Raw genomic sequence first — 9544 nt, 5'->3', positions numbered from 1 at the left:
AAAATTTGTTACAAAATTAAATTAAATTTGGGTTTTTCCCCTCAGAAAACCCAAAGGGGCCCCCTAATTTTAAAATTTTTTTTAAAAAATCCGTGTTTGGTTTGGTTATTGTAAAAAAACAATTTAAAAATTTAAAACTTTTAAAAACCCTTTTTTTCCCGGGAAATTTTTAAAAAAAAGGGGGTTTTTATTTTATGTGTTTTTTTTTTTAACAATTCTTTTAAGAAACCCAAAAGGGGGGTTTTTTAAAAACCTTTTCTTTAAATTTCCGGGGTGTTCCAAACCCCCGGGGCCCAGGGACCTTTTTTTGGGTTTACCCCTTTAATTTTTTTTAAAGCTTCTTATTTTCCCAAGCCTTAAGGGGGTGAAGGGTTTAAAATTTATTTTTGAAATTAATTTTTAAATACGGATTTTTTCAAAGAAAACAATCCAGGGAAAAAAACAATTTTTTGGGGGGACCCATCCCAATGGTTTCCCCTTTTGTTTTTTTAAATTTAAACAAATTCTTTATTTTCCGACCAAAAAATTTGGGGGTTTTTTTTTTTTGGGCCCCGTACGGGGCTCCGGAGGGGGGGTTTAAAGCCCCAAATCCCCGGGGGGAAAATTTTTGGCTTTTTGTTTTCCCTTTTTTAGAAAAAAAAATTTTAATTTTAAATTTTTAAATTTTTCAAAGATTTTCCCCAAATTCCCCTCCCCGTTTTTACCCTTTTCAAGTTAAGGTTTCATCTTTGTTTCCCCAAAATCCACAAAAGGAAAAAATTTAATTTAAAAATTTTTTTTTTGCCGTCAATTAAAAACCCGGGGGGGTTTTTTAAATATTTTTTTTTCCCCCGGCCCCCGTTTTTTTCCCAAAACCAAAAGGGGTTCCCCCCCCCGAATCCCCGGTTAAAAAACCACGTTGAGGGAATTAAATAAATTTTCCGGGTTTTTTTTTAAAAAAGGGGTTTTTTTTAAACAATTTTTAGGGGAAAGGAAAAAATTTAAAAAAAAAGGGGGGGCCCCAAAAAATTTTCCAAAAGTTTTGGAAAGCCGGGGGGGTCCCCATGTTTTTTCCCCTAAAAGGGGAAATTCTTTAATTTGTTGGAACCCTCCCCCATGCAACTAAAAAAGGAATTGGGAGAAAAATTTTATTTTTTAAATTTACAATTTTCTTTAAAAAAGAAAAACCCCCCAAAAAAGGAAAAAAAAAACCCAACCCACTTTTTTTTGGTTGGAAAAAAAAAGGGTTTTTTTAGTTTTTATCAATTTTAAAAAAAAACGGGAAAGGCCCCCCTATATTTTCAAAATTTGTTTAAAATTTGGGGGCCGGTTTAAAAGGGAATTTGGGGGTTTCCAAAACGTTTTTTATTGTTTTTGGAAAAAAATTTTTTTTGGGGGAAAAATTATAATTTTCCCCCCAAATTTCCCAAAAATTTTAAAAAATTTTTTAAACCCCCAAATTTTGGGTTTTGTTTAAAAAATTTTTTTTTCCTAACGTCCCCCCTTGTTTTTTTTGGGGTTTTTTAAAACCCTAACCCCAGGAAGGGGCATTTAGGGCCCCCTTTTTTCAGGGGCCCCCCTCCCTTTTTTACTTGTTTCCCAAAACCTTTTTCTTTTTTGGGGCCCTTTTTTTTTTTAATCGGTGGGGGAAACCCCCCTTATTATCCGGTTTTTTTTAAATTTGAGGAAGCCAGGTTTAAATCCCTTTAAATAAATTAAACAGGGGAAAAAATTAAATTTTTAAATTTTCCCCCTTTTTTCTTTTTAACCCCCAAAAGGGGGGTTCCCCTTTTTTGTTAAAAAAAGGAGAAGGGGAAATTCTTTCCCAACGACCCTGGCCAACATTCCTTTTGGGGGTTTTGGGGCCCGGAACGTTTTTTCACCAAGGTTAATTTACCCTTTTTTTCCCCAATCCCCCCGGGGAGGGGAGGGGTCCCGGGTAAAAGTGGGTTCCCCCCGGGGGTGAAATTTTTTACGTTTAAAAAAAATTTTTTGGGGAAACCCTTTTTTTCCGGGTGGTTTTGGGGGGAAAAAATTTAAAAACCCAAAAAATTTCCCAATTTTTTTGGTCCCAAAAAAAAATGTGTTTTTAAAAAATAAAATAAAGGTCGGAAACAGTAAAAATTTTTTTTTAAAATTTTAAAAAAAATTTTTTAAACCGACCCTTTTTTAAAATTTTTTATAACCCAAAAAAAGGGGGTTTTTTTGGGGGTTTTGGAAAAAGGGCCCCGGAAGGGTTTTTCCTTTTTTTTTCTTTTTTTTGTTTTATTTACCAATTTTTATTTAAAGGTTAAAAAAATTTTTTTTTCCCGGGAATGGGTTTTTTTTGGGAATTAAAAAAAGGGTTCCCCGTTTTCCCCCCTTTTGCAAAGGGGCCAAAAGGGTTTTTTCCCCCCCCCCCTTTTGAATGGTTTCTAAATTCCCCAAACTGATTTGAAAGAAATTTCCAAAATGAAATTTTATTTTTAAAAAAAAAATAGGTCCCCTTAAATTAAATTTAATTTTTTAAAAAAGGTTTTTTTTAATGGAAAATAAAATTTAAAAACCAAAAAAGGTACCTTTTTTAAAATTTTTCTTAAACTCGGTTTTTAGGGGAAAAGCCTGTCCTTTCTTTTTTTTTTTTTTCTAAAAATTTAAAAACGGGTTGGTCAAAAGGGGAGGGCCAACTGTTTTTAAATCTGTCTTAGGGGACTTTTGAAGGGGAAAAAATTTTAAAAACAAGGGGGTTTAAAAAAAAATTTTTAAAAAAGGGAAAAATTTTTATTTTTAAAAAAAAAAGGGAATTTTTTTAAAATTTTAAAAAAATTTTAAATTTAAATTTTTTCCCGGGGGATTAAAAAAAACCAAAAAATAAATTTTTCCCCCCCAAACCTTTTAATTTTTTTTCCCCCGTTTACATGTTTCAAAATCAATTTTTAACCTTTATTAACCCAAACCCCCACGGGGATCCCGGGGGAAATTTTTTTTTTGGGGGAAAAAATAGCCACATACATCGGAGACAATGAGGTCAATTTGAGGAATGTTATAATTCCAGTTGTTCTCTTTTCTTTGGCATCTTCCTCAATTTTTCATGAATTCAAGATCGTTCAGAAATGGTTCAAAATCTCCACAGCAGGCGAGTACAAGTGGACCTTGAGTGGATATGAATTCGTCCTCTCTTTTACAACTCTCGGTTGTGTGCGCTTCATAAAACGGGCAAAACAAAGTGAAAGGTGACGAGGTGTCCAAAGGTCACGAGGTTCAAACTCACAACACTGCGGATTCATCATGAGACATTTACAAACAAACGGTTGGGCGATTTAGATCCATTAAATCAAAATCCATTTAATATGTATTTTTTTCAAATACGTACCCGATACTGGTGTCCGTCTATCCGTCTTGGATATCTGTGTTTTTTTCACAGAGATCTTTATTTGGTAAAAAACACTTTAAGATGGTAAAAATAACAAAAAATCTAAAAACAAACAAACGAAAAATGAAAATACATTCTTGCCAATAATGTAGCTCCATTCCAATTGTATAATGTATCAGTAGATTATAAATCAGATGAAGAATTAATCTCATCTGGAGAGAGAGATTGAGACACGTTCGCGGCCTCCAGCTCAGACTTTGACCTCTTTCCTTCCAACCTCATCCACCAGTTCACACCCATTTCATGGCTCTGTGTCGAGTTCATCGGGGAGATGTACGGCCGTCTGATCGGGATGTTTTGAGGCTTCCGTCCGGGCCGACAGCAAGTGACCACCGCGTGCAGCGAGGAGGATTAGCAGTCGGCAGGACTCAGTGGAGGATTTGCTACTTCCCTTCTCGAAGCTCACAAAGAGCTTCTGGATCAGTGACTAGGCCTTTAAGAGGGTTCCTCTTCCAGGTTCAAGTTAACACCAAACAATCTTACAATCAGGATCAATTCATCCACAAGATAACCGTGAGCTGAATGACTCCCTGCCCCAGTCACCAGTTTTTATTGTTTACGAGACTGGTAACTGCGGGTGTCAGTCCATCAATCAGCAGTTATTTGGCTTTCATTTGAAAGAGACTATGTGTATTTTCTGAATAATATTCTCTTAATTCCAAAAGCCAAATATGTTCAATGACACTATTTTTATAAAACAGAGAAAAGAAGCAGATCCTCCGTTCGAAGAAGTCGAAACGAGCGAATGTTTGCCATTTTTGCTCGATAAATGACTTTGACGAGGAATTAATTATGAAAATGATTCTACTGCTATCGACTGATCGACCGACCGACCGTCTCAGAATCAAACTCTTTTCAAGTAAATTGAAATAGTTCATTTGGTTTCATAAAAAACAGAGAAGTTGTGTGTCCATCAAAAGTGAGGTCACGTCTTCAAGTTAACCGTCTAAATTAAATTGAAAAGCCCAAAATATCACATCTATGTGGATGTGAGGCGGAGGGAGTCTGTCCGACGACGTATCCATCGGCGGCGCCCTAAGGACACAAACACCGAGCGCCAGCGTCCTCACCGCAGAGTGTTCTGCAGCTCCTTCAGGCAGGAGACGCTCTGGGAGCTGCGAGGAGGCCACTTCTCTCTGTGCGGACGCTTCTGGGCCCGAGACGGACTCAGCTTCAGCTCGTCCACCTGATGCAGCAGCTCCTCCACCTGCGTCTGCAGCAGCTCCCCCGTCTCCGTCAGCCTGGGCGCAGAGCCACGAAGGTCGGTCACGTGACCGGCGAAGGAACATTGGAGTCGAGATGCAAATGTGCTTCTCTGATCTGCCGCCTCACCCCTGGATCTTCTGCTGCGCCGTCCGGCCGGCCACCACCAGTTTGCGGTTGCTGTGCTCGAGCTCTCGGGCCGACACGTCCAGCTGCTCGTACACTTTAGCGTGCTGGTCGTTGACCTGCCGGAGGAGGTCCACCTGCTTCGTCAGGTACTGGAGGAGGTGACAGGGGGAGGGGGGCGGCATGAATGACGGTTTGTTGTGCATCGTCATCTACACAACAAACCGTATATAACGAGACACCCAGTCTGGTATTGATATTTCCGTATGCGTTATTAAAATATTGTATTTAATTAAATTAGAATGGTATTTATAAAGCACATTTCATACAAAAAAGATGCGCAGAAAAAGACAGAGCCGAGAAAGAAACGGGAACATTGAAGCAAAGCTGATTTTTTTCTTTTCTTTTTAAAGAAACAGAGCAGAGATTTTCAAAAAAATTCAATTGACACTTAATTGAGGCTAAAAATCAGGTCTTAAACCTCACCTTTTTCTGTAGTATTTTTACTACAAGGCATTTCAAATATTGACAATAAAAACAAATCAATAATATGTAGGTCAAACTACCAGCGGAATCAATGGTTTCTAATGATTACAGTGGCCCTCGTACAGGAAACAAACCCACATTATTATTTGCAGTTAGATGTTTCAGCTGTTTTTCTCATCATAAAAGAAAAAGAAATCTAAAGAGCTAATCTCACATTTGTGTTTCCGACCTGAATGTCTCTAATCAGCTCAGCGTTCAACACTATTGTTCCCGCCAAGCTCGACACCAAGCTCAGAGGTCTAGGCCTGCACTCTACCATGTGCAGCTGGATACTGGACTTCCTGTCGGGCCGCCGCCAGGTGGTGAGGATGGGCGGTACCACCTCAGAGCCGCTGACCCTCAACACGGGAGCCCCTCAGGGATGCGTGTTGAGCCCTCTCTTCTACTCCCTGTACACCCACGACTGCACGGCCATGCACAGCTCCAACGTCATCATCAAGTTTGCTGACGACACAACAGTGTTGGGGCTGATCACCGACGACGACGAGTCAGCCTATAGGGTGGTGGTTGGATCACTGGTACAGTGGTGCCAGGAGAACAGCCTCGTCCTCAACGTCAAGAAGACCAAGGGCTGATCGTGGACTACAGGAAGCGGAGAGGAGAGCACACCCCATCTCCATAGACGGAGTTGCAGTAGAGAGGGTCAGCAGCTTCAAGTTCCTCGGCGTGCACATCTCCGAGGACCTCACATGGACCACGCACACCACTCACGTGGTGAAAAGGGCCCAACAACGCCTGTATTTCCTTAGGCGACTGAGGAAATTCAACATGGCCCCGCATCCTCAGAACATTCTACACCAGTACCATCGAGAGTGTTCTGACAGGTTGCATCACCGTCTGGTACGGGAACTGCACCGCCCTGGAGCGTAGGGCACTACAGAGGGTGGTGCGGTCGGCACAGTACATCGTTGGAGGTGAGCTTCCCTCCATCCTGGACATATACACCAAGCGGTGCGTGGCCAGGGCCAAACGGATGATGAAAGACAATAACCACCCCGCCCACAAACTGATCACCCTTCTACCGTCAGGCAGGCGATACCGCAGTATCAAGTGCCGACAAACAGACTGAGGGACAGCTTCTTCAGTCAGGCCATCAGGCTGCTGAACAAGGACTGAGACCCTCATTAACACTACACACCAGAACATATTCTGTGAATATCTATGGCCATGGTGTATATTTTATTACATTGTTTATATATATATATATTGTATATATATATTGTATGTATATACATATATATATATATAGTCTCAAAAAAAGTGTATATTTTATTACATTGTTTTATATATATATATTGCCATGATGTATATTCTATTACATTGTTTTATATATATATTGTTAATACTTTCTTCTTTTTTGTGTGTGGATATTGTATAGTTTATTCTCATTCTTATTCTTTTTTTAGTCTGCTACTGCTGTCGGGTGTTTTGCACATAAGAATTTCACGAACCGATTATACTTGTATAAAAGGGGATGTGACAATAAAAACTTGAAACTTGAAACTTGAAACTTGAAACTTGAAACTCCTCAGTCAGTTTCCTTAAGAACAGGTTATCTTATCAGCTGCTGCAGCGAGGACACTTTGAACCTTTTTCTCATGTAATCTGCTGGCTGTCAATCAACTGACCAACGTCACAGACCTGCAGGTCAATGTCAGACTGAAAATACAGTCACAAAGAGATGAATACCATGTATCATAGTGAGTATGTTAAAAAACGTAATGTGTTGTTTACATTCGTTTAGATTGTCTACAAAGAATGACGCAAATTATGACGAGCGTTTCATTCCGGTTCACACAGTAAAGCTTAGGTCATGAGCGGGATTCAGAAACGTGACATCACAAGTGTCCCGTAAAGTCTTAAGAGATTAAACTCTGGCAGCCGTGAGAGATTTAGTGTCAGACCAACCTCACTTTACCAAATTAAGAGGTTGCAAGTCCTGAAACATTGGAAAAACCTGAAGCTAAATATTGAATTTCTTTGAAATAAGACCATAAACTAATAATTTGGTTAAAGGGCACAATCCTGCGTGGCCCTCTCTTAAATATGTAGAGGAAGACACATACTAGTAATATAACTGTAATTTACTTCATTTATCCACTTTTATACTATCTAGCAAATCATATGTCATGATTAAATTGGTCATGCTTTCCATAATAATGTTAATATACCAAATAAAGCCACTCCAATTAATGCACAAACCAATAACTTTTATTATAGAGAACTGCTACTTTTAAATATTGTTAACATGTTAAACTCAGTTGACAATATTGTATTGATGTATTTACTAAAGAGCACTGTTTTTCTTACTGATGATCAGCTCTAGCATCTGTTTTAGGGAGTTTTCAATATATTCTGAAGCAATATAAACCTGCGATTGGACAATTTAGAGCAACAATCCAGAGGAAACCAGTGCTTCAAGAACCAAGCAGGTACTTTTGTGACAGTACCCTCTTATTTACTGGACGCCGCCTCTTTACCTCGATCTCCTGCAGTTGCTCCTGGTTGGTGGAGTACATCTGCTGCAGGCCTTGCTCCAGCTCCCGGTTTCGCTCCAGCAGAGACTTCCCGAGCTCGGCAGCCAGCTGCAGGTCTGAGGAGAGACGCGTGAGGAGGAGTTAGAGCTTCAGAGCTGTTCAGCCTGATGGAGACACGCCGACTTTAACAGTAAAAGCAGCTTTGTGAGATTGTTGTTGGTGGCCAGTAACTCACTTTCACCCACCTTTATATATGAACTGAATATGTAAGTCTTTAGATAAGTAAGGACTGCTTGTTATTTCTTTATGGGCCTTTTCATTTACCTGACTGACAATTACCCCAACCACTTATTGTTTGTCTTTCCTTCATATACCATAAAGAAAATTGTTTTAAATTAAACAAAGATTACCCAATTGAGAGGGGAGGGGTACATTACAAACCCAAATCCATAAATTTCAGTGTAAAGCATGAAAACGTCAAAGGTCAAAGCCCACTTCTTCATTACGGAACCTTCTTTCTTTTCTTTTTTCACTTTGCCGCATATGTGAGGGTCCTGCTGACTCCTGTGGTTCCCTGCAGCCCGCCAAGATGTTTTTACACTAAAACATATTTTAGACTCCATAAAACATCCTGGCTGAAAATATTATACATTACAAGGCTCAAAAAATCACATGGAAATTCTTACACATTTAACCTCCCGTGCACCTGCTGGTTAGATAGTGAGGTTGTAATGCAACACTTACATTAAATGTCATAAATCCATATTCGTTTTTGTTTGATTTGACTGTTGATATTATAAAATGATGCATGTGATTCAATGGGATTCAGAGACAAAGACTGAAAGAGAAATTGTACCATGTTCAAGGTCTTGCTTGTCGTACCACGGTTCCTCCTCCTTGATCTCAAATTCTTGCTCCACAACCATGTCTGTCAACATCTTCGCGGTTCAAATCAGTCTCACTCTTTCAGGAGGAATCCGCTTTGTAAACATGAGAAAGGAGGAGAGCACCGCGCGGCGATCAGCGGCTCAGCCTGCGTCCTTCCTGCCGCTGTCTGCACGCCTGCAACCGGCACCGGTATGCGTTCATCTCCAGACGGACGGACGGACAGACAGCTCACGCTTGGTGACGGCTCTGCTGCGTTGCAGACATGTTTCCGGTTTCGAATTTTCAAAATAAAAGCAGCCAACGTTGTAGATGAGGGGGTCATTGCTAAAATATCACCTGCTGGTGGCATATGGATATGTGTTTTTATTTTTATTAATCTAATTCAAAATGAATACATTACACTATATAAAAAACAAATCTGAATCAACGTGGAGTGGTTCTCCAGGCTCACAGCAAGAGGGGCCAGGGTTCGGTCCCTGAACTCGGGCGGTCCTCCTGTGTGGAGTTTGACCATGGACGGATTAAGAAACCACGGGCCCCTGGGCCTGGACGTGTCAAGGGCCCCCCCCCCCCACCCGCAAAAAAAAAAAAAAAAGTCAAAAAAAAAAAGTCTTACATTTTTTTGTTGATTTTTTATTTTTTTTACATCGCTAACAAAACAGTCCGTATGGAACAACGATACCGGAGCTGAGCAGACAACATAACGCGAATTATATGACCATGACATGAATGACTTAAGCCTAGCATATACCGGCTATGGCGCATCGTGTCATATCATCATATCAATACAAAGTTAATAACAGCTACTTCACGCAGAGGCTCTGGATTAGGGGCCCCCTGAGCTCATGGGCCCCTGGTGCGTAGGCTCGTTGGTAATCCATCCCTCAGTAGGACTATTGGGGCCCTGTTACTG

General features: G+C 40.1%; 1 protein-coding gene across 1 annotated transcript; it reads right to left on the bottom strand.

Moving 5' to 3' along the window:
- Positions 1 to 4457: 4457 nt before the first annotated feature.
- On the bottom strand, positions 4458 to 8771 carry LOC130203943 (cerebellar degeneration-related protein 2-like). The gene is made up of 4 exons (XM_056430405.1): positions 8600 to 8771; positions 7747 to 7859; positions 4724 to 4872; positions 4458 to 4632 (listed from the first exon to the last, which is right to left on the bottom strand). The coding sequence occupies exons 1-4, from the start codon at positions 8679 to 8681 to the stop codon at positions 4458 to 4460; spliced, it is 519 nt and encodes a 172-aa protein (XP_056286380.1). The 5' UTR covers positions 8682 to 8771.
- Between the last annotated feature and the right edge of the window lie 773 nt (positions 8772 to 9544).

This window comes from Pseudoliparis swirei, chromosome 13 (genome assembly GCF_029220125.1).
Source record: "Pseudoliparis swirei isolate HS2019 ecotype Mariana Trench chromosome 13, NWPU_hadal_v1, whole genome shotgun sequence".
NCBI classification, from domain to species: domain Eukaryota; kingdom Metazoa; phylum Chordata; class Actinopteri; order Perciformes; family Liparidae; genus Pseudoliparis; species Pseudoliparis swirei.
Note: the sequence above shows the minus strand (reverse complement) of the source record. Positions and strands in the feature narration are given on the sequence as shown.